The 26,757-nt window shown below is 43.1% G+C and overlaps 1 protein-coding gene across 5 annotated transcripts in view; it reads right to left on the bottom strand.

Annotated features, from left to right (window-relative positions):
• The window catches only part of LOC126918956 (irregular chiasm C-roughest protein-like), a 158,324-nt gene that overhangs the window by 27,007 nt on the left and 104,560 nt on the right, over positions 1–26,757 (bottom strand). For all 5 annotated transcript variants that reach the window (XM_050727574.1, XM_050727575.1, XM_050727578.1 and 2 more), the window contains exon 3: positions 8,265–8,497. In XM_050727574.1, coding sequence (XP_050583531.1) covers positions 8,265–8,497 — 233 coding nt within the window. The remainder of the gene's footprint in view (positions 1–8,264; positions 8,498–26,757) is intronic.

The raw sequence follows: 26,757 nt of genomic DNA, 5'->3' as shown, positions 1-26,757 counted from the left end.
TAGAGCCGACAGAGAAAAGCAACGGTCGACAAGGAAAAACAACGCTCGTACGATCTCGACCCGTTCAACGTGGCTTCTAGTTAGTTCATGACGTTGTTTATTCGCAAATACCCACGGGAAATTATTAGCTAGCCGTTCGACAGCCGAACGAAAATGACCCTAGTTTCTGTACAAGTCGCGACGGTGTACACTGACGTTGATGAATAATTCGAAAGTTGTTTCTATTGATAAATAGAACCGACAAGATCCGTTGGAAAGCTGGAAATATCCGTTCAAATTACGAGAGATGAAATCGAATCGGACGGATAGCTGGAAACATCAACGACGATCCTCTTCATCCTCTGTCCCCACCAGCCTCAGACGGCTTTGCGTTTAATTGCACCCCGCCGAGTAATTTGATCGAATAAATTGGCTTCGCGTCTCTTCCTAACGAGCAGCTTTCTACTTCAACAGTTGGCGAATTAGAACTTTCGGCTAGCGTGCTTGTTTTTGGGCACCCGACAGATCGACCCAGCTGTCGGAACGTCACGTCGCGAGTTTTATGGAAATGCGTGCGCTCTCGCGGCTTGTCGCTAGAATTTTCCTGTTCTCTACACTCCCCTCCCTAATGACACATCCACATCTACATAGTTGTGTGTAGACTTCGAAACTAATCGTCAACATTTTCTCCTTCCTATAATAGAAACTTTGTACGATTGTTCATTGTCTGTAACTCGGCTTCAAGTGTTAGAAGCGCGTGCTTGAAATTAGAATGTGAAAGAAAAGTTTATGAACACGTATACGATGCGAACAACGAAGATTATACAATAGGGAAAGAAAGAATGGGTTAATATTTGAATATACAACGGTACACGAAAGTATTTAAACTCTCGTTCAAACTTTGCAACAAATATCCTTAATATTATATACATGTTATATCATAATCATGATAGTCGTGCCTTATTATGGTTTGTGAAATTTGAAAAAGTTTCGCGCAACATACATAATACACTCATAAAAATTTCCCACGTTAAGTGTTCGAAGACTTTCGCAGGCCACTGTATAGTATGGAAGATATTAGGTTGTCCGAAAAGTGTCTTTCTTTTACAGACACGTCTTTTACAACCATGCATCTTTATACAAACATGAAACCTAATCTGTCGAACGTTGTAATCTTTATCTTGATAGAACAAATTTGATCATACGTAATTCGATAAAATAATATAAAACGGAAAATGTATCCATTATTTCCTTATAAAACGAAAGAAACTTTTCGGACGACCTAATGTTTGTCTGAGTTATTTTTTCTCCCATGTATGTCGCATCGTATCGTTCGAGCTGGCTGTATTTTTACTCTAAAGTTAAAACCCTTCTAAAAATACGACAAGAAAAAATTCGAAAACTGTATAGTCGAGTCTCATTAAGCAGACGTAGACTGGTCGAAAAAGGTATTCGTAGTAACGAACGAACAAAGTTCATCGGGTTTCATTAGATACGAATCGAGTCGCGCGCGACAAACCCGTAAAGCAGCCAGCTGGCCGGCAAAAACGACTGTTTGCCCTCCTAATGAAATTAATTATCTAGCCTGGCGTCATCGAGCGACATACGCGTGTTACACCGTTATAATTGCCGGTGCTCGTCTCGACGGGTCTCGTGTAACTGTTTTCAGCCGTGAAAGGAAAGCAAGCGTGTGGGTGTGCGCTTGACATTAGCAGACGGCGAATGGAAACGGTTTCTCCCATAAATTCAGAGAGTCTTCCTTCGTGGTAAAAGCCGTAGCAAGAACTTCTTTCCCAACACGGTACACGAATTGTCCGTATAGTCAACGAGCCTCGGCTTCGCGTTGGAACGTGTCGCGCAACGAGTACACCGTTGAACTTACGCGACAGTTTGCCGAACGTCAGCCGATACTTCAGGCACTACGTTTCTCCGGATATTTCAAGATTATTATAAAAATGCATTACGCTTTACGGAGGATGAGTTAGAGAAAAAAATTCACGCGCTTTCCTATCAAAGTGCGAGTGTCAGTTTGTTATCTGTAATCTCTTCCCTTGCTTTCTTCTTTTTATATTTTATTATAATCTGGTGTTTGCTCTTTATTAAATGGAACGACGTTTATCGTTGATTATGGATGTATGCAAGTAAGAAGCTTTCTCTTAACGTTGATATGGATTACTGGCTAAGAATATAGCATCGCTTGATCAATTGCGTTTGTCGCTACTTTTGTTATTAATTTCGTCTTTTTATTCGATTTTTGACAAGAACGTTTTCTATGATACTAAGGCATTAAGCGAATTTCTTTTTCATTTTTGTATCGTACGGAACACGTAGTCATTTGAAATCAGTTAATAGCGTATTTCGTATTCAAAGTACGTTTCGTTCATTCGTCAACAATATATCCCAGAGAGAAGGCACGAGTTACTTCTCTTACAGGTGCTACAACCGTTCGTAAAAGCAGTAAGTCACTTTAAATATTCTATGATATTCCAACCACGATTGTTAGCTGCTACGAAACCCACTAAATATCCCAAGCACCTAACGTAGCCCGACATTTCCATCATGGCGTTACGCATAAAACGCTCGTAGTAATAGCGGCGAACAAATATCGCGTTCATTTCATTGGGTACAATTGGCTCGTATCCAGAGGTCGAACGAATCGTGCTCGTCCAACTTCAACAGGGGTGGCTAATTTTTATCGGGCCTTTCGTTCTCGAGACTGGGATTCTTTCTAATGAAACCTCCGCCTTTGGCCCCTTATGAATGTATGCAGCAGCTACCGGGATGTTTTTCTTTCCTTAAATTCGTCCTATTTGCATAGGTTGGGAATAAGAAGCGGCGAAAGGTCGGCGGAAAACGTTTTCCTTTGATCTTGTACCCCATCCCGCTGGCCATAATAGAATTAAGAACGCGACAGCGATATTAAAATTTTGTTTCGAGAGAAACTTGGCGATGCTTCTCGCGGCAAGTTTCCGCAACAATATGAAAGAAATTCACGGAACTGAGAGAAGTTACGAGGAAATGAAAGAGAAGAGGCGGCTGCCTTTCGTGAGAGGGTGGAACGAAGAGAAAGATCGGGGTTGGTCGGCCGTGTTCGAGAGCGCCAACGGCGTCGATGGAAAAATCACGGAAGCCTCGCGATAATTGAAACTGCACCGGAATCACGGCGAGTCGATGCAACGGCTAAAATACGAGAGAGCAGCTGCTTAATATTAACTTTTGAATTACACGACAAAGACGAGCGGCAATCCTGTGCTCTCGAGGGTCAGAGGGTCCGGCTGATTTATTCACCCACTGAAAATTCATGAATTCATACAACGACCAAATAGGGACGCGTTCTAATCCTATATTTCGCTCTAACGACTAATTAACGGGCGCGCGATGCTTAACTTCAAGAACGATCGCAGCAAATACAGTTCATCGACTAGTTTTTTGTCTTGTTTGGTAATACAGAAATTGAAAAAGAAAAGAAGAAATTCGTGGAAATCGGGTCGGTGAAATTCGTGGAACTTTTGCATTTAACATCGAAACCGTAACATCCGCCCCTCTAAAATTGTTTAATATAATGAAACGTTTATCGAAAAATCTGCATCCGGTTTGAAAAAAAAGACGAGTGCCGGTGTTTCGTTGAGAGGTAAATCGCGAGTGGGTTTTCCGTTAAATCAGTTACTTGATCCGGAAGATCCGGTATTTCAGAGAGGAAACTCAAAAATCTTCCTATTGGAGTCGAAACTTTTTATTATGAATGTTTAAGTTCAAGGACTATTCGACACGCGCCATTTATTCACGTACACAGCCTGCGGTTATAATTGCTGCGATTCATTTTACGAAGATTACATTTTATTAGGACTAGCCAGAGAATGAGTTTGTATCGTTTATAGAATATGAGATTGTATCGTATTTACACACGATATGGTTATACCAAGCTGATGATTTTGCAAGGCACCTACAAAATTATATCTTCCTAGATATCTACAAAACGACTGCTCCGACTAAATAACTCGACTTGTTTCAGACTCGTTAGAAACCGGTTATTTTTAATTACATTCATGATTTTGATAAATCAGCCTCCTGTCGTATTTCTTTCCTCCTTTGTTTTGCATTTTCGCGAATATCTTTGCCGTTACGAGACGTTACAACGTGGCCAAGTAAAAATAATTCACGAGACCGTTCGAGCGATAGCAGGCAAATCATTGGAGGATATCGGCGGTATTTCTGGCTCGTTGGTAATCGATACAGACGCTGTTAGTCGTAACAAACGTTATTTGTAATCGCGATTGTTCGACCACGAGGGAATAAATGCCACTTTTCGTTTCTCTCGTTCTCCTTCGCAATAGCTTTTCCCGCAATTTTTGATTATACGCGTAATTCATCGGATATACGCCATTCTAACGGTAACCGCGACAATTGTAGTCCTCGTTTCACCAAGTTCCGGCGCCATCGACGAGCAGACGGCTATGATGGCGTCGCAGTTCCGACGCGTTTCTCCGCGCTGCTTTAACAGAGAGGAAAATTTGAGATAATTTGTCCCGATGCACAACGAAAAGTATTTTATGCTTTTTTTTTTTTAAAGGAAAAGAAAAATGAGCACGAGCAGACTGCATCAACGAGTCGGATTATCTTAGGGATCAATCCACCTGCGTTTGTGTACCACCGCGAAGCTTTCAGCGGTCGAACAATAGCCGGAATTTTTGCAGAGATTTTTCACGATTATTTTCTACGCTGCGCCGCGCCGTACCGCCGAGGACCGCGCGTCATTGATGAATTACAATGGATCGGAATGCATCACTCTGTCGTCGATTAAATTCCCTCGCTTTGCCTTTTATCCTTCCATCGTGATTTTTTCTGCTTTACTTTTCGCGTGTTGTTATCGGAGAAAGAGAATGGAATCGAGAGTTCGGATATGTAGAGGCTATTCCTCTTTTTTGTATAACGCAAACCAGAGAATAACTATCTTTCCACGTGTGTTACCGTATGTTGGGCAATGATATTTTTTTCACCTCGCGGCGCGAAGCCGATTTTGAAGGGGGGACGGTGAATAAAATCACTGTTTCCGGACCGACTGCAATGGATCATTCGCTGTACGACCCATCCTCCATGTTCCAACATGTTTTCCTTGTTTTTTCGATTAAACTAAATAACGTTCAATCGCGTGACACGCTACTATGAAAGAACAGAGCCGTCTGTATGGAAATCAATCATCGAATGATCTGTGATTTAAACTAGGTAAAGTATCTATTAGGAGATCCGTGCACAATAACTCTTTCTTATTGAAACGAATGAAAACAAGAAAATTATCTTTCCAGCTAACATTTCACGATTTGAAACGGTACTATTACCATACGCGAATAACACCTACTATATACATAGCCGTGTAACAGATCCACGAACCGCAAGTTCAATCGCTTTCTCAATTTACATGTTACCGGTATAATGATGTAACCGATCGCTACACCATGGGTTTCCGCCATTTAGCTTAAAAATTTCGGTATATCCTTTCGTTGGCAACGAGTTAATTTCGAAGGTGTGGAATAACACGACTCGTCGGACGAGGATCGCGCGTCGATAATATTTATGAAATCGGCGAAGCATCGATCGAATGACCAGACAAACGATTATAACACACAGCGGTCGGTGATAATTGAATCTCGTTCACGGGTCGGTTCGCAACGAGACACTCGCGTATCGCGTTCGCACTTTGGATACTTCGATCCGAAAGAAATTTTCCGAAATCGGATAAATCGGTGGATTTTCAGATTCGGCGATGTTTCGGGCAAGGGGAAGGAGGGGGGTCGATGTTTGCCAGCACGTTTCGAGCATCGTTCGCATCACGAATCCCCATGTAACGACATTAATCAAGGGATTCGCGTAATTTTAATTAAAAACCGCGCCAGACCTGCGAACGACCATGAAACAAATTTAATTAATTTTTCACCGGTTGGCGCCGCGGCTCGATTCCCCGCGTCGACGACAATCCCGGCAACTCGTTATTTATCTAGGCCGAAAGGAGCAACGGCTTGAACGGTTCGACCGCCATCGAAAGCGGATTTCTGTATTAAAGTGACTACAATCGCGACCGAACGAACGGTGAATTAGCGGCGAGGCTGGCCCACCGCGAAATTGTTCGCGGTGTCGCGAATCGGCCAGCGCATTATCGCCGCATCATCGATATTCCTACCTTCCCACCCTCGACCCGATCTTTATTACGACAGGGGTTCAATAAGCTCGCGGATGAAAGCTTGACGAGTTTTCGTTATAACTAACTTCCTATACGTGGTATTTTTATTATCAATATATTTATATTGTCTATCTAGATCTAAGTTATTGCCGCTTCGCATGCGGAACAATATAAGACAAATATATGATAGATTGACTTCGATTGAAATATGCGGCTACTGAATAAATTCGAAAGCGTTCTATAAGTGATGTCTGTTTGAATTGTCTATTTCTCAGTGTTCTCTGACTTTTATCGCTACTGGCGTGTTGCTATTGGTGAATCTTTCTTTTCGCCAAGGCGCTGTCGTCTTCTTTATATGGTGATTCCGTCAAAGAGCGAGAAGTAACATTTCTGTTCTCAGTAATAACATTAATAACGCCTTAACTCGCTGAGATTTAAGCGACCATTACCGTACATATCTTTCTATCAGCTTGATATCCACGTTGTGTTAGAGTTATCGAAGATATAAGAAAAGAAAATAGGCTGAGATGAAGATTTTGGATTTCCAGGTTAATATTCTTCGATATCTAACGTTCGATTTTTAATCAACAAATAGGTCTCTAACGTCCAAAGTGTTTCCCGAAGGTTTCTCGCCTGCGTGCTCGATAATTCGATAATTCGATCGAAGCTGCCTCCGATGGCGCTAGCGTACGTGCACCGCTAGCTCGCCGAGGGATTAATGATACCATTATTCGAGCGTCATCGCGTCTAGGTGGAATCGAAAGGGTGTTCCTAGTGTGGCGCCGCGTCGCGCTTCGCCATTTCACCGTGCACACGTACCTACGAGCTCAAAAACACCGCCGTCAAAGTAAATAGACAAAGACGAGCGGATCGAAGCTGGGTGGTCGCTTTTTCCCCAGCGCTTTTTACCTCGTGCCGGTTTTTTCTCCTCCCACCGCGATGCACGCAGTCCCTCTGCAGCACCTTTAAAGATCTCTTTTGCGTTCCCCTTTCTCTTTTTCTTCTCTTTTTTCTCGCATGATCCAACCGTACGTAGTAGTTCGAGCCGCGAAGCAGATCCGAAGTCGGTCAAGCCGCCATATCGTCGAGTCACTCCTGCTTGCCGGTTTAAAAGCGTTTCGGCGCGCGGTCCCGTCATCGCCGCGAAACGAACGCCAACACATCCATCAAAAGGTATCGCGGTCTCTAGCTGGTTGTACCAACGTCGACAAACCCGAACAATCTCGCCTCGGGCTGCTTTCGTGAAGATTTTTCGACTCGTGGCACAGGCGCTCAGAGAGAAGGAGTCTTTTACGATACGCTCCGTGGAAAGGACAAAGCCTTTGCCCCGGTAATTATGTGTCTGGCGTAATGCGATTTAACGCGTTATTGCGGCTCCTAGATTTATGCATTTTCATTGCCGAGCAGCTCTTTTCTCCGCTTTTAAATTAGTACCTACTCGTTTTATGAGCCGGGACCAACTGGCTCCCTGCTGTTCTTATAGAGCTTTTACTCGAAGTTTATGCGAATTTCTTCGCGCTTTGCACAGGATCTTACTCCAACAATGACACCACGATTGAGCATTAAGAAACCTTTCTTTCTTCGACGATTAATTTTCACGTGGTTATATATTCAAAAATATAAATGACACGATCAGTTCGATCAAATTCATGGAGATGCAGGATCGAAGAACGATCGATTTTTCTACTACAACGTGTCGGTACGTGCAAATTGTCGACCGATGTAACAAAGAATCTGCTTCGAACGTTTCTATCTCGTCGAATGTCTCGTAAGGAGCAACAACTATCTTAAAACGAATCTTTACGACAGTCTCGTACAAATAACGCATCGATCTACGATACCTGTAGAATATTTTTTCGCTATTGCCGTCTGATTGATGCAACAGAATCATTAACAGGGATTCTCTGATACTTTTAAACAGTGTATATACCCTTTGCTGTTCGCGAGATGCTCAACGAGATAGAAACGTTTGAACTCGTACCAGTTCCTCTTTTATCTCTCTCAGCAAACAGCTCACCTACGTCGGTGTTCGTAAATCCTCGTACAATCTTCCACTTCTTACCATCCGGTTCAATCGATATTCAAAGTAAAAGAGAAACGAGAGACTTACCTCCGCGGGCGGTTTGCCAGCCACGCTGACGCACTCGATCACCAATTCCCGGTCCTCGGTCGTGATAAGAAAGTCGCCCTGAAGGATCTTTGGTTTCTGAGGCGGAACCAGCACGCTCAGCTTGGCGAATCTCGAGCGTAATGCTGGCTGGCCGTCGTTCGTGGGTGAGGCCTGGCATTGGTATGTGCCATCGTCCTCCAGTTCCACCGGATAAATATGTAACGAGAAATCACCTGGAACACAAAAACAGACACGATCTTTTTCAGTTGCTGTACATTACCGTAGGGGTCTGTTTCATAAATTCTTTGGAAATGTGAAAATGTTAGGATACGTTACTAACCATAGGATTGTTAGAATAGTGCAAGAATATGAAATCGTCATTTCTCATGGAAATTTTATAGATTTGCTGCGATGAATTTTTAGAGATTTAGAGGAATTTTTCTAAAACATACGAGTAGAAGTTAACGAACATTTTTCTCGTTCTATTTTCTTACATTGCATGTCATTTTGATTTCTTTGTTGCATATTTTCATATCATTACCGGTTTATCTAACGTTGAGAGAATTTTTGAGTAAAAGTATAAAGCAATTCAATGATTACAGTCTAGAAATTGTCGCACGCTACGAATCTCTTTTCACTATCTATACATTCTCTTTATCTGTATATTACAATCTCTTTCACTCGCTTCGGATAAACTACGCAGGCATTTTCGAAACGTATTCAGCGACTGCAATATTTCGGCTTTGCTATACGTCGCTTTTCATTCCGTAAATTCAAGCATACGCTTTTTCCACAGATCCATAATACTTGAAACTCAATGAAAGCTACGCTAGAAATAACCATCTAAGCTGGTGCTCGCATTACGTCTCTACTTTGATGTATCTTTCGTTCATTCGCTTCAACTAAATCGTATCTCGTGCAAATATAGAATCCGAAACAACTCTATCTCCCGAAATCTAAATTTAAATCCAATTCAAAATCCAACTTCTTCGGTCCACAAGCTCCGATCGAGCTGTCTGACCAGCACGTTCGGGCCGATGAATTTTTAGCCGGACCAGGTGTTAGGCCACCAGCGGAATTCCAAAAGTTCGGGGGTGGACCGCGTGCAAATTGAACCAGCCGGAGATTTTCACTTTATACGCGGCCGGTATCGCAACATCGGGTACTAGGAACGAGAAATGGTGGAGGAGAGCAGGACCAGGGTGAGATGAGGTGACGGGAATGGGGGTGTGCTCGGATAGAAAACCATTTACCCCCGTTGATTGAAACTAACGGTTTACGAGCGTCTGCTCGATCGTATCGTGTCGGCCCGTACGTAGGAAATTTCTCCGACTGACGGTTTTATTTTGAAATCTCCACATATACGTGTAAGCTGTCAGAAACAACGCGGCGGCTGTGCAGTGCGCGAATCGACGCGAATTAGAACGGCCCGTTGCCGGCCGCGTCAGCAAAATTCCAATTTTTCTCTCTTCCGCAACCTTTTGCCCTTCCTCCTCCTCCTACTTCGTCCCCTTTCCTTCTCCACTTTCGTCCTGGTTCCATCCACTCGTTGATTTCTTCCTTTTCCCATCATTGCCGTCCGACGGTCCAGGTTCTCGATCGTTGAATCACGAAGATACACCACGAGACCGCAAGTGTTCGAACTTTTCCACGAGAAAGTATCTCGGGCACCGATTATCGCCGCCAGCAACAACCGATCGCGATCAAGTAAATTCGTCTGGCGCGTGATTTATTTGCACCGAGCATCCCCCTCCTCCCCCTTCTCGTCTCACTCCTCTCTTGCCACTTCTATCAGCCACTATCCATCCATCCATCTATCCATCTAAACATCTATCATTCTGTCCCCCTCCCTCCTCACCTTATCCCTATTGCCGTGCCACAGCCTCGTCTCATCTATCCACCCAATTCCCTCTCGCGTTTCTTTCATTCCATTCATGCAACTTTCACGAGCCGCTTCTCTTCGTGGCATGCACGACGAAGCAATTGTGCTTCAGCTCGAACGAACGAATGAAACCGAAACGAACGAATGAAGGGTACGTACAACCGGACGATCCCGATGGACGTGGATCCAGATGCGGAGATGGGGTTGACGTTCGGCAGGACAACGGGCTGCGGTGACGAGTGGGCCGCTACTAGTAAATGGAAAAATGGAATCGTCTCACTTGTACGCAGCGGCTGATCGTTCCAGCGATAAATCGCGCCCTTGCGGACCTAACTTTCGCTCTCGTTTTTCGGCTTTTCTCCATAGTCGTTCGTCTCTCGCTGATTTCAAGTGGTACGAGCTTCGTCGTGAGATTTTTTCAGGGATTTATCTTTGTACTGTTCGATCGGTGCTTTCGTCTACTAAGATAGATCTACTAAGGTGATATCTAATAGCGATACTGGAACGAAGCAAGGGAAGGAATAAGGAGACAAGGGAAAAGAAAAAGAACGCGAAGGAAGCAGGAGAAGAAAGGATAGAAAAAGTGGGCATTTTTAGAACAGCGATCTGCACAGTGACGAAAAGTTTCTTTCGCTGAACGAGCAACTATCTTCGCGGACTTGTAATCGGACATTTGAAATTTTAAATGACTTGTTTAGAATACAATCGTTATAAGGAAACAGAAGAATGGATGAAGATTATTTTGTACAAAAATAGAATTTTCTAACAGATAAATCCACGTTATAAGGTCAGATATCCGCAGAAAGGATAGTTGTGAAGTTTTCTCAGTCGCTATATCGCTTTAGTCATTCCTTTAATTCCTATCCTTTAACGTTATTTGTAAAATTATTAAAAACGCGATGAGATATCAAAGAAACAACACGGTTATATAAAACATGGTTTATTTTGTTCACACGTTTTTCTGCTTAAGTCAAACGATAGCATGAGTGATTCAGCCACGTCCCAGCGTATTCTCTTAAATAGAAGCCACGTGTATCGTATTCGCCTAACCACTTACGCCACGCTAATCCTGCAAACGGCATACCATTTGCGGGGCTATAGACCTGTTTTAACAGCGCATAAAGAGTTGTTTGAAAGTGGATCAACCGGGGCCGCAAGGCTTCTCGCACGAAACGCAAATATTCATAGAGTTTGCATGGGCTTACTAGCCAACGAGGCAATAAACATCGCATCTGCGTTCCTTTCATGCGCGGCGCAGGGCTGAAAACACCACGAGATGCGTATTAGCGTGCCATTGGGAACGAAAAAGGATTTCAGCTGCGGAGTCTGACTGTTCCGCCGCAATATCACGGAAGATTGAACGGAAAACGTTTCGCGTTGACGATAAAGGCGCGCGTTATCGTATAGCAGAGTAGACGTCGCGAGGAACAGATAGAATTTTCATTCTCATTTGTTATTGCATTCTATTCGTTTATTTGTTTGTTCTGTGTACGCTATCGCGATCAAGCAATAGCATCGATCGAATGTACAATATCGTAAGTACAATATGCACTTCTTACGTATCCGTGTATCGTATCATCGTGTAGTATCAATGTAGATACTTGTTCGTAATCATCAAGGCGTTTACAGAAAACGAGATTAGGAAATTAATACAACTTTTAAGAATTATTATTTAGGAGGCTCGATATTTATATGCAGGTTCTTCTTATTTATACATGTATATGTATATACATATTTTTCCTCCCGTTTATCTATATTAATTTATTACTCTATACAATTCCGACACTCGTGTTATTAATTCTTTTTCTACCTGTTCTTCCGTAAACTTTTTCAATGAGATTTAGATTAGGGGATTGCAAGGACCAACACGTATGATTCTTAATTTACCATATTTTTCCTGCTATTGCGACAGATAGTCTTCACAAACTTTCGCATCGGTAATTGTACGAGTGCAAAATCAAATACGAAATATCAATGCAAAATAAATTGGAATGTGCGAATGGGTAACTAACTGGAGCGATGAACTCGCTGTGCATAGTTTCAGAAGAAACTAAAATCCTTCCCGTACATTTTCAATAGTATCTTCTGTCTCGAAATACGCAGTTATGGTATGAAGCAAAGTTATAAATCGTTGCACTGTATCATCGAATGATAATATGAAAATATTAAACAAATAAATAGGAATCTATAAGCGCAGCAAGGTAGAAGGGTTCTCCTAGCGAGAATTCGCCATGACGCTATCGTTTTGTGCGTTCTTTTGTATTTACACGGTGTCTCTGTCTAGCGGAACACAAAAATAACTCTTGGCCTTTCTAGCTCGCGAATGCAGCTCGAAGGGATTCCGTTGCATTATGAGGGACAATAATTAGCGCTCCTCTGGAGCTCATTTAGCCAACTTTTGGTAACTTCGGTGGAAGCAGCTCGGCGCGACGTCTCCTTGCAGCCCTGCTTTGGTAATTGCTTGTGCGCGCACGGAGGAGCTCGCGTTTCTCGCAAACGACGACGACGACACCGACGACGAGGGCCAATGACTCGAAGAACCAGCTGGAACTTCCCGAAGAACATAACTTTCGCGTAAACAAAGCTGGCGGTCACTGGCACGATCGGAAGTCTCGCTAAAAGTCCGCGAGGAATTTCTCGAAACATGCAACGTCGTTCTCATTAACTAGAGAGAGTTGACGGAAGAAAGAAAAAGAAAGACAACCACGAGTATCGTTGCATGTTAATTTGCAGTGAAATTTTCAACTTTACTCGACAGTTATTTCTCCACCAATATTACACCACCTTTTTATTTTAATTTAATTGATATTTAAGAACTAAAGTGTACATGCATTTCAACTATGCGGAATTTATGAAAATACTTAAATGAATTTGTAAACACAGTAAAATAAAATAAATGTAACAAGTGTAGGAAAGTAAAATCTACCGATCGAATCCGATCCATGTAATGTTTCTAACAGCGGAATCGCATTTTTGCGTTATTGGAAACATAAATGCAACGAATCACCCAGGAATTGCAACGATGTCGCCATCGTTCGTCTGCGCCAGATCTTAAAGTCAGCGAATGGCTTGCAGCAGAAGCTGAACGTATTCACGAAAAGTACGGTATTCATATAGCTCGACATAGAACGGACAACAAGCAATTCAGGTCAGAAATCCTTGCTCTCTGAGATACAATTCCAGAAATTTCCGACCACGTGTTTGGACAAAGGTGGACAAAGCGAGGAAGGAAGGCGAGGATGAGGCAAAACGGATGAGCGGAAAGCGAGAGACGCAACCCTTTACGAGGAGAAGGCACTAGAAGAGCTTTAACGACTAACTGGATGCGGCGAAACAATGCATCACTAACAATTAGTTAGTGCGGGCGCAGTCGGCGATATTACAAACGGCCATAATTAATTTTAATTATACGGAACAGGTAACGAGCACTCCACTACAGACAACTATGATTAATTGCGTATAGTCAAGCTGGAAGGCATAGATCGTTGCCTGGATCCGTTGGAACGTTCCTACGTTGTACGTTTAGGTTAACCCACGCGTCTTAATAGTTCACTCGTCTTGCTGTCAACGATGTTTTCCAAGCTTATTCCTCAGTTTTATAGACGACATCCATTATCAGATAGAAGCTAGTATTACGGTTAAAGCGAAACGCGGCCGGTTAATCGATTGTCACGCTCATAAGCGACTTTAAATAGCAATTTTATACGAGGGACATTAAGCTTGTGAGCCTTTCAACGTTACGACATTTCGATATAACTACGCTTCAATTACCATCGAGGTTTAGAGGAAATTGAGAAAATTAACCTGTTCGAGGAATTACAAAGCTTAGTCGGTTACAGGAAAGGAATCCATCCACGGTTGGCTTAGAATTACTCAATTGGTTCGAACTCTCTTGTTCAAGGAACCAATCGCGGACGATTCCCTCCCCTTCGATCTCAACGAGGAACGGTTTCAGCTCGAGATCGTTTAAAACGCGAAGACCGCTTTAAAAACGAACCGAAAAACGACCGGACACTATTCTCCTATCTCTTCGGGTCACGTTTCTTCCTTGAAAAGACTTTGAGCTTGGCTTGCACGAACGAAGAAAATTTCCAGCGAGATTCTTCCAAGTTCCGAGGTAGAAGATATAGGCCAAGGTCACTTTTATCCGACAGGAAACGAAGGACGTGGACGTGGGGAGCCGCAATATCCGGAAATTTCGTATTCAAAATCGGACGATTTTTCCGGCCAGATTTCGATGGCGCCGGTCCAATAATCGGAGGACGAAAAATTTAAATAAACGTCGAAAATGGTCGGGTTTGCATAGCTCGCATTTTCTCCGAAATGGACAACGCGGATACGCGCGTGTATACATAGGTTATGTACATATATATACATATATATATATATATATATAGATTACTAATCCGTGCACCGTTTTATACATATAGGAAAACGAATAATCCAGATTTGCCACGGCGGTATGTCAATCAGCGTAGCTATTACCATCATTATTATTTCGGTTAATTGGATCGCAATTTTCCGTTACAATCGCATACAGCAGGAATTATATGGTATTATCGTTTTGAATCTCGCCATACTGAGAGAAACCGCGACACAGTCGTGCCACGGCCTCCGTCTACCCATTTCTCGTCTTTTTTCTTTTTCTCCTGCTGCTTCTTTTTTTCCACCTTTTTTTCGCACTTTTTTTGTCGTTTGGTATAATTACACCGTCAGCGGAATCACGTGCGTTCCATTAAAAAGAAATGGAACAAATGGAACCATTAAAAAGAAAAAAGGAAAAAAGTAACATACCCGCCTACGAATACTCGAGAAAATAACGAAAGAACCGATGGAAACGTTTCGATGATTTTTTCGTTACTCGATAATAAAACGTACACACGTCAGGAGCAGACAGGGTTACGATAGTGCTACACGACTACCATTAAAGGAAAACTGTAGCATAGCGTGTTTACTTAACGCCCCGTAAAGTGGCCCATTTCTTCGCGGCACCTTCCGCGATCGGCAATTAGCCGTTATGAAATGCTAATATTCTCGCGGCTATATCGCGATATCGTGTTACTCGAGGTGAACTAAGCGGTTGAGTCGATCGAACCGGCGCGATATCCATTAAACGGTGTCGACGTGTTCACTGCCGAAGGTATTAAGTCCTTGCCCTGATGTGCTAGGTTGCTTTTATCGTAGATGAAATCGTAGAGAAACGTCGAATCATCATCATCGTATGTGTGTGTGTATGTGTGACATCCGTTCTCTCGCCGATCGAGGCGATCCTGGCCGAATCACCGACATCACGATATGTAATCACGAATCTCTTGGCACAGACCCACTAATCCTTTAATCAGGAACGTAGCTCTGCTTCGCCTGGCATAATCATCGACCGTTTGGTGCCGCAACTGGGCAAACAACGTCTATACTAACGGCACGCCAGGGCTACGCATAGCATTTATTGCTACGGTAAATCAAACGGATCTCGATAATGCACAGTTGACCTTACCTATAAGGGGCAGGCTAGCGTCGTAAATTTCGAAACGGCCGTGATAATTTCTTAGCTCCGACCTATCGTCGAATCGATACCTTGATTTTCCTCGCTTCCTCCACTTCGTTGGAAAAGAACCTACGACTCACGGCTTGCCGATTTGATATCGCGTGAAATGCTGGAACGAATCGGTGCCAAATGAGAAATCGATCACCGCTAATTTCCTCGGTTAACGATCGTATCGTGATTCGACCAACAGAAATTAAAAGGCAATCGTTTCTCCCACTGTTTAATCGACTACGTTATTCAGGCGTCATCGAAAATTTTGAAGCTGGAGAGAAAATTTGCGACACTCTAGAACGACACTCTAGAAGGTACAGTGACTAGAGAGAAAGAAGCTTTTCTACCGAGAATAAATCAATTAGCCGTTGATAACGCATCACGACAGGTGTATAGCCTGTTTCATTAGCCAGTTTACCGATTTACATCACCAAGATTTTTCTATCCTCCTCTTTATACGCGGAACGAGAAACACATTCAAGTTTTTCTCGCGCGAGAGCCAAAGGCTCGTGCGAGTTGTTCGTGAACTTTAAATGGAATTTGAAATTAATGAATTATTAATCCGAATAAGTTTCACTCGAGTATAAGCGTTAAAAGTTTCGGAGATATAACCCTCATAATCTTCATTCTAAGTGGAAAGTGTACTCCCTGGTATAATGTGCGACTCTTCATATACACAGTTTCTTTATGCTCTGCCGCATTAACTCTCTACTGACAAAGTTGAGTTAATCTCGATCCTTATTCTTTTGCGTTGTATTCGTCGAAAGTACGTATTCGTTGGTGGTATTTCAGAGCGTGAGCCGGCACTTGGCATTACAATCGATTGGTCTCGCTTACTCTCGCTATTTCCACTGACTCTCCTTGTCATACAACGAGCGATAAGAAAACGGCACATTTGATCGGTGGCACGCAAGCGAGCAAACAACTGAGAAACACTGTATTTCGCAGCTCGTATCTATCGAACCAGCAACGGGGAAACGTGTAAGTATCCTTGTTAGTATGTTGCTACATCGTTTTCTGTTTTTTCTCAAATATTTACCTTCTGCGCTGTTCTAACTTTCTGCAGTTTCCTGTCCTGTTGCTTTACTACACTCGAAGGTTCCTTGTTCGACAACCCACAGTTACAATAGTACACACTTGACGTGAAAATTCGCGAGAATTCGAAAAGATGCTCACTGTTTTCTAAATTTCCTTTATGGAATTTATTTCAAGGAAAAATGCATGATTTATGGCGCGCTGATGTCGCGTACATTTTTATCGAATATTTTAGTAATATCGTATATGTGTTTTATAAATTTATAACGCATATTTGGTTTCAATTAAATCATACATCTGTACATCATAAATACACCTGCATTTTCCATCCAAATATTGATTAACAACACTTTTCGAACAGAGAAAATAGTTATTGAAAAATGTAATTTACACTGTCAAGATAAAAATTGGATAGAAAACAAAGCTTTATTTTCAAACGCAAAGATATCAGTTTTAAACGTGTATCGAAATAGCGACCTGACTGCCGGTTTTTCACGCGCATGCCGAATTTCTCGTCCATTCGCAACCGTTAAAGTAAGTACAAACAATAGATCGTACGTTTTGTTGCGTTTCTACGAAACATTTTTCATACGGATCCTCTTGAAAACAATTCCGAAAGTATATTACATGGATTAATATATTTTGAATGAGGCGCGTAAATTTTTCATCAACTTCATTCAAAGTTTTTTATTTTATATACAGTACAAAATTCTCTGCTGTACGGAACGGTGCTCTACGAAATATTCATGTCGACATCGCGCTTCTGCGCGTTACAAGCGTTACTTGAAACGGTTTTTAAATAATGCATGCATTAGAATCAGCCAGGTATATTCCTTCTTAGCTTGGCGAGGCAAATGCGTCTGACAATGAACGATCCGTCTGCTTTTTCCGCTTCTGACTCACGGCCTAACCGTCGATCGCGTATTTTCTCATGTAACTTTCAATGCATGCATTATTTCTCTTATTCTGATCGATGTAAGCTTGCAAAAAGATGCAAAAACCGTCTCGGTTATTCTACTCGCTATTCTTTTGAACTTTCCTTTACATTTTCTAAGACGTTCCATACGATGTACTTGAATTTCCCAACTATCAAAAATTCGAACGATTAAATTCGAATTTTTCCAAATTTCAAATTCAAAATACAGGAAAGAAAGATAGAATAGAACGATCATATTTTAAAATATTATAGGAGAAAAATGGGATTCGAATTAGGCTTTTACTAGTTATTTATTGATAGATGGCCAATGAATTCTATCTCTCATCGATTATTTTAAACTTCGATGGAGCTACATTTCCAGCTATATGCGGAAGTATACATATATGTATATACGTCGTAATCCTCTATTCATTCGTGATCTATTTATCGCAATGAAATTTTGGTAAGTATAAAAGGAGAATTTCTGTTATATGAATGAAGAATTTTAGATTAATCGAACTCCCATTGCATTCACTCCGGTATACGTGGATAATTTATTCATTGATGGATTCAAATAAATAGAGTTATGTTTTCCGAAAGTTTTAAAACACCTATTTTTATAAAAGCTCAAGTATTTCGTGTAAATTATATAACAAAATATATATGTAACGGATAAATGTGATCGTAGTACAAATGCATAAATTCTGATGAAGATATAAAAATAAGCCATAACATTCGACTTTGACATTGTCAATTCTATATCAAGAAGCAATTGAAATTTTACTCTTTTCAAATTTCTATTAATTTTTTAAACATCTTGCAATTTATATCACCGAATTTCCAATATCTTGTAACAAAATATTTAATACCTACTATCTAAGAGACATTACATTATCTCAAAAGCTGTGACAAAAATCCTCCTGCATATCAAAGCAACGTTTCATGCATGAAAAGCGAGTACATACGGCCAGGCAATAATTCGACAAGGAAATTAGTAACAGTTAGGCCTACAAACGGCATTTAAGCAAACGAGTGACCACTGTACCGGACGAGCCAGTCGTGACATTAATCGCGTCTGTAAATTTCAGGAAAGCACGGTCGGCATAGGTCTCTGTACTTGGAACGCAACTAGGTGTATGCGCGAGCACATCACCAGGAGTACGGGTTAGTGGCTGGTCGACGACATGAAAACACTGGCCCCGCCTGCTCGACACAATCCTACTACCATCGTTGATCATCGAACCCTGAAAATCGAGAATTGGAAACGGTGCAGCAGGAGCCAGCGATTAGAGGTTTCCCTCGGCTTTGCTCCATTTCTTCCGGTAACTTCTCAGCGTAAATGTTAGATAAAGACATCCGGTCCTCCTTCGAGGTTAAACGTTCCCCCGGAACGTCGATCTACGGAGATGGTTTTTTAATCCCGTGCAAGAATGCCAAGGGGATAACTTACTCGAAGGTAATGGAAATTCAGATAGTGCTGCATCGGATTTCGAGACGTTTAATGGAACATCCATAGATCGCTTTGTGCAACTCGTGATCACTCGTGGGATCACGAGAAGATAACGAGGAATTTTCATCAAAAATCTTGCTTTAAGAATAGGAAAATCATCAAACCTTGTGACAGTCACTGTGAGACAGAAAGTTTATATAGAGCCAAATTTTGGGATAACAATTTCGACGATTAATTTCTTTTATTTCCTTTCGATTAATTACAGTCGATTGTTGTGGAGAATTATAGGCAATTTAAGTTGACGCGAAATAGATTAATTTATACGATGAAACCTATTATGTAATTCTAATGATTATGTCTGATGGTTAGTCTATGGGTTTTTCTGTACTGTCTGTAAGCTGAGTGATTAACGATAAGGGGTTTGAATGATTCGTTAAGCGTGCGGTATATCGGTTGCTGAATTTCGAAATTTCTTCTTTCACCGTGGACATCTTTAAGTCAATTCTTTTATTGGTAACGTATTTCAGATTGGAATTTTCGAAGGATTTCGATATTACGGTGCCTGACTGTGTCCATAACAGATGAGCGATAAACTTTTTCCTCTCAGCGTAAATGAAGTAATATTTAGAATGTTTCTATTAGAGCGAGGCTTACGGAGAACATGACGAGTTTTGGCACGTGGCTCTAACGAGGATATGGAAGCAGAGAAGCAGAGAGGGAAACTGATACTGAGAAAACTGTGCGTATCACTAATCCATGCCTTCTAGCTCAGTCACGTTCATGATGCTTCATTTGAACATAAAGCTGTATAAATTTTCAATGTTTCATAATCCGTGCTTTCGTATTGCGTATTACATACTTTTATTCCAATTAGCTCACTATCACTAAACAGAGATTCAGGTATCATATTTACGGGATTTGTTAATAAACTTTTGAACAGTTTCATTCTCAATTTTAAATCATGAGTTGAAAGATAAATTAGATAATTGATTCGTGCTATTGTACAGAAATGAACAATTCGTAGCTCGTATACAAAATACGAAGACCAACGTCGAGAGGTTAAATTACCTTTCCATCGATATCTCATAAAACCATTCGTTTTTCCAGCAACCACAATTTGCTCGTATTTAAATGCCACCGTAACGAATTCTTCGCCAGACGAACAATTCATAGAATGTTCGATCGCGAATGTGACACGTGTTGGCTGCCGGCAATTATACCAGCCGCTTGTAGCAGATACCTATCGGGTGTCCAAATATTGTTGCCACCAGCAAACACGTGCCATATTCGGGAGCGTGCGATATTAATCAGATATCGCACGGACGCGCGCTACGCTACTGGAATATTGCCGACCGCGGTGTATCTAATAACGGATGCCTTCTGAAGATCAGGCTTCGTCGTTGTTGGACATTGTCCACAGATTTATGGCGGACGTGATAACGGATAATTAGAGCAGTCGTAGGTCGCAACGATACCGATCTGTTACGGTTATCGCTACTGATTTAGGTGCCAGAATTCATACGGACTTATACACCAGCCCCGGTATATAAAAATGCACCATCGTCGCTGCAGGTCGAATGACTTTCAGACATTAGCATATGCATAGGGAGACGCTAGATTTCAGCGATATCTCGCGGTTGAAACGGCCGTGAAATCAAGAGGAACTTTAGTGGCGTCAATATGAAGAGAGCATGATAACCGTCCGACATCCGGTCCCGCTTTATCACGGCAAATCTGCGATTACGGAACCGCGCAACCTATTATTCGCGGAACCAATTGTTACCGGTCGCAATTTCTTGTTTTTCGGCTCCGTACTTCCTCACACTGGCATTTTTCCAGGAGAGATAGCACGATTAATCGGGCCGCGTTCGCACGGTACTCCTCTCCCGCCTCTTCATCGTTCCGTTGAAATCTCGAAAACGAGACAGTCTTATCCGCTGCTGTTTTCCTCTCTTACGTTTCATTGCCGGCACTGCTCATAAAATTGCGTTGAAACGCTTAAATGGAGCTTTTGTTTCGCCCGCCACGCTCTACCCCTCGGCCACCCCACCGACGAAGCAGCGAAATTTTTTTCGGTCTGGCTACCGCAAGTTTTAAAACCGAGTTTACTGTGAAATCGTGGTATAAAATATTCTCCAGCGTGGCGTCGGATTTTCCAAGAATAAACAACATTGGTAGGTGTTACGAGCAATTGGATATGTATCGGCCAAGTCGTTAACGAATATGGAGGATCGAGGTAGAGAGAGAGAGAGAGAGAGAGAGAGAAAAAGAAATGCGAAGCGATTCGAGGAAGGTGCTGCTCGGTGGTGATTCAATGAAAGGTTGAGGGTTCTTTTAACGCGGGCTGCGTGAAATGTAATGTACATGTTGAAGACAATTTTTAAATATTAGTATAAAAACGAAGTATCTTTATACGTATTACTTCGACCGTGTTAAAAGAGATGATATTCTTTTACACCGAATATTCGCCATTTCACGAAAGCTTGTTTTCCTCGAAAAATCAATAATGGAGATTAGTAGTAGTAATTGGGTTTATTTGATTCCTTGCAGTTTTAAAATGGGGAGTTTACATTTGTTACTCGAGCAGGTGTGTGTATGGGGAGAAAGGAGATCTAATTCCAAGAGTTTAATTCTGTTTCTTCCTTTCCTTCGAATTATCCTTCCTTAATTCTCTTTTTTTTTCCAGCACTAAACGCATCCATTCCGCTACTTTTCCCTCTCTCTTTAGTATTTCTGTTACTGTTAACTTCCTTTCGGTTCTTTACATTCAGGCAACATATGTTCTAGTGACTTTGTTGCCCATTCACGTAGTCTGCAGATTGTAATCTTCTTCCAATACGTATTTCCCTTTTCTTCGATCCCGCATCTGAACCTAGCAATCATGTTTTGATCTGTGCCTTTGTGATATTGGGAGTTACTATTCCGAATTGCTCAAACAATTTACGCCATTTTCCACTAAATCAACTGAACAAAAATTGGTTAACCTTGCGGTCGATAAAAACAGTTCTCGATTAACTGCCTGTTTTTTAACAGAGTTGGTTGTATCAAGCGATCGTCGTTATGCTTGTGACACGTTGTGATCACAGTAACGCGCGATCGAAAGATCATTTGAACAAATAGAAGGTTCCGGAACAAAGAAGTTCATTTGTTATTCACACGAAGCGTAGATTTCACGGTGCTATAAAAGGAGATCGAGCACGGTTGGATAAATGGCCGAGGATTTGCATCGGGTCACATTGTCTCACCTGCTTCGTATTTTTCTTTCCATTGTAATAGTTCACGGCCACTATGGCACTTTTTACGGTATTTGTTCCGTAGCTTTCCATGCCGTTTTTCTCGTTCGCCACATAGCAGCAACAGAAGGACAAAGAACAGGAAAAGGAGGTGGAGAAAAGGGAGATGGCAATTTAAAAGGGCAAGACACGGTGCAGATGTGGTACCTGTCGAGAGAGCCGCTGGCAATGAGAGAGACGCTCGGTGAAAACCGGTAAGACCGATTAATCGAGTCGGTTGCAGCAGCAGAAGCGGGCGGAGCCGGTCGTGCAGGTTGCTCGACCCGCAACCACCGCTCCTACCGAGCTTGCTGACGATGTTGCTGCCGTTTTCTGCTGCCGTTCGCGCAGCCCTGCCACCGTCTAAGCTACGCGGACGCGGGTAATTGATACTCCAATCGACCGGTTGGCCAACCGATCGAAAAATCCTTGGATTACCTTGGTAAGGCTATAGAGCCGCGGCAATTAATATACACGTCAGTTAGAGAATTTATGTCGGTGTGGGATCGCGTTCGTAGATTGCCTCGTTCCGATCACAAATTTCTCTGTTACCCGGCAAATGTAAAGATACCGGTGTTAATTAATCGTATTTATTGGGTCCCGAACGATAACGAGCCGGATGAATAAGAGCGCGCTCGAAACCATCAGTCCTGGCATAGCGTTCCACCAGGTATTAACGAGCAATAACTCGCTTATTTATAGGAAATCACCGTTTCAAGGGCTCTTATTTTATGCTGCTGTGTCCGACGATCTGTTCTCTTTGCGGATTTAGCTTAATAAATAAACAACCACTGCGACGTTAAGTGGCCGTAGAAAATTACGCTCCTTTCATAGTCTTACGGTGGAAACAGCTGGCGAAAGGGATGATGATATTCAGGTTCGTGTAACGTTTCGTTCTTCGTACACGAACGACGGCCTTCCTCGATGATTTCTCGTCAATCTCCGCGGAAACCGACGAAGCCGGTCGTGCCGGTTTCGCATCCTGTTACGGGACTGCCGCACTGCCACTGTGGTGCAATCCATTTCTACGCGAGGCCAGACGCGAACTCCATCGTCCTCTTCTCGAGTTCGTAAACGAGAGCACGAACGAACTACGACGAGTGATCACGAAATCGAGGCATGTTTCAGAGATAAAAACTATCTGGTCTGATTAATGGGCAAATAAGACACGATAGAAGAAAGAAGAAAAAGTTGCTAGAAATTTAATCGCCTATAGATATAAGCCAATGGGAGGTACTGGCAATGGTTGCAACCTTCTTCTCGATATGATCACGATAATGCCTCGTTTGCCGAACGAGTTGTCCGCGGATGTATCCTGTAGGAGATATATATTGATCTTAGCTACGGATCCTCTCCGCGATCGATCCTGTCCTCTTCTAATCCCCGCTTAGAGACACATCGAAGGACATCCGGTGGGGCAACCGGTTGCAGCTTGACGCGGCTGCCAAGCGATTAGCGTTACCCTCATCCTCATAACACGGCCATTTCCAACATTCCACGATCTCCCCTATCGATCTCCAGCGGGCTGCATTAGCCGGGTGCAGCGTATACGCGACAAATGTTTCGGAACTAATTTAAAGTTATCCGCGGATTCCGCGTGGCCCGGCCAATACACGTCGCGTACCTATTTCTTTCGAGGATTTTGCAGAGGATGCAAGGTGCAACGGATATGTGCGACTCGGTCGATTAAAAATAGAGACACGTACATGACACCGGCTGCGATCGACCGGATGAATCAGAAACTGCGCCACCAATCATCCAGCCAGAACTCTCGCGACCACGTCGATGCATCGATATGCTCCGCGACACTGTCGACAGCTCGTTCAACTTCGCCGGCAAGTTACTTCGTCGCCTTCGCGTGTCTCCGTTATCGTTTTGCTTCGCTTTGCTCAGCCGTAGCACTGCAGCTGTTTACTAATCTGCACGGGACCGCGCAAATTGAGAGTAACTCGAGCGTAAGGAAGGTTCGAACTCCATTGTTCGCGAACTCGTGTCGTGGGCACAATCTAGGAGGGACCGGTAGTAGTGCGGTCCCGGAACCGGAACTGCTGAGTTCCGCCACCCTCTCGAACCGATGTTTGCATCTTTAAGCGCGCTTGATTGCGATTACTTGGTCGGAACTCGCGACCGAGCCAGCGAAATCGACGAGCCGCAGCAATCGTGCTCTGTGCTTTCGACTTTCCGATATCGACTTTTGGAAGCGTCGCCGCTTGTATCGACAGTTTTCCAAGCTTCGATACTCTGCGCTCGAGGATTTGTTTACCGCAGGCAAATCGCAAGCACGCCGAGACGCGGAGAAAATATTTGTTCCCGTGTTTCGAGTCTGATGGGAAGTTACGAGTTGTGTAGTACCGAAGACATTTTGGTCACTGTGCCGTACTATTTGCGGAAGAATGGAGGAACCGACGTTTAAAGGAACTTATTTAACCGAAATTCTCTGTACACAAACCGAGAGATACCTTGGTTCTGTTCTAGACGGAAAATACACTGTCTTTAGGGAAGAAAATCAAGACTCCCGTTAACTGGAAGAAACAAACAGGACGCGTCACAATTTACGGTCGATTCGACGCCACGGTGTCCCTATCGGGAATTCGTAAAACCGAAACCCGACGATTCTTCCTCCGTTGCAACGAAACGCTTCTAAATTAATTAATCCCGGTGGAATTAAGAGGAGTTAAACGGCGGGAACTTCGCCGGGACAGACTCTTATCAACTTTGCAGCCACGGTACTGGGATGTTACCTTCCCAACAACAGAACTCGACCAAGTTAAAGACCGCTGTCGATCGTCGGACAAACAACAGGATCCAATATGGATGGTGTTGTGTGCGTTCTACGTTTACCGTGCAAATGGTCACTGTGAGGGTTGCAATAATGTTATGGAAACTGAAAGTAACACGTCGTTGCCCTTGTTACCAACGAAACTCGCTAAAGGAGAAAAGTATAGGGTGTCCCAGCTGACCTTATCGGCTAAAGTGCTTTCGCTCCGGGTACAGCTATTGAGCTATTGAGTGGATATCTTCTTTCTTCCATGAACGTAGGAGTGTCCGATGGAATTTTTAAGACAAGTTGAATGGCCGATGATTCTAGGTGCTTCTCAGGTGAACGCAGACCGCTTGTATTTTTATATAGGTATATCTAATAAGAAACTTGCAGGGTAAGGCTTCCCATAACAAGATCTACGTTTTCCTTACAACTCTACAGAATTAGGAAACTAACAGTACGACGTACTCGTGAGTCGCTGTCTTTGTTGAAAATAGAAATCGCGCGAAATAAGACGGCGCGGTGACCCCGATATCGGAGCTTAATGGCAACGAAAATGTTCGGCGTGCAACGGGGCCACGCACGCAACTTCCGCGAACCAAAGGTTCGTATCGTCTGGAAACTCGAAAAGTAAAGGGAATAGCTCGGATAATAGAGTTAGCTGGTACACCTTGTATATCAGGTGCCGTTGGCTTAAATTGCCTCTCGCCTGCCACGAATCTTATCGTTTCGAGCCGGCGTGATTGTTACGAGAGCACACGGCGGCGGCTGCATGGCGTGCCGTTGATACGTCGCTCCGCTCCACGCTGCTGGCTTTCGCTCGCGTTTAGCGTACACGTATATACGGTGAGTTGTACGCGAGCACTGCTTACATAATATCGATACAGAGAGAGAGGGAAAATGCGCATAGAGTGTGTATCGTAGAATCGGTTGTTGGACTAATCCTTGCCGCGCGAAATGGGTAGCAGCGTGTAAATAGAAGGTAAAGGAGAGCGTATGGCGTAACCGGTATCGGAGAGAGGGAAAAAGGGCCAAAGCTCTGGCCGATACGCGTGTACCGTACGGCAAGCGATGTTTTATCGTGGCGGAACGTGGAAATTTTTCACTGGATAAACCTCGAAACGTTGCAGCTTTTTGTAGCCTCGCTTTTTGCGGCATTAGATACGGACGAGAGGAGGGAAAAAGCGTCGCGTGAATTTAGCTGTCGAGCCGAGACGAACACGAAAACGCGACAGAACGACGCGTGCGCGCGTTCGCTCGTTAAATCGCGACCGAGCATCCACGATAGTTGCCCGTGTATTATGATATTACGGTATCGGTAGGATGGCCGCGCAATGACACACATTCGCTGCCGCACGTCGGTCACGGAGAAATTGCTAAATCTGTCGGCCAGCACGAGCGACGCCGCGCAAAATAGCCTGCGGCTACGAATCGATTAGATTGGCCGTTCCGCGTTCTGCCAAAGGAATTCTTTGCGGCCGCGCACGGTGGTTAATTGGCAGGTAATCGAATAAACGGTCGGTCCATCCTTGCTGGATGAGCGTAACCGGCCAATTTCCAATTGCCTGATACGGCCTGAAAAAGATCCCTCGGGGGCCTTTCAATTTTACCGATTCAGCGATCTCGAACGAACCAAAGAAA

The sequence above is a fragment of the Bombus affinis genome, chromosome 7 (assembly GCF_024516045.1).
Source record: "Bombus affinis isolate iyBomAffi1 chromosome 7, iyBomAffi1.2, whole genome shotgun sequence".
NCBI classification, from domain to species: Eukaryota; Metazoa; Arthropoda; class Insecta; order Hymenoptera; family Apidae; genus Bombus; species Bombus affinis.
This window is presented reverse-complemented; position numbering and strand designations above follow the sequence as displayed.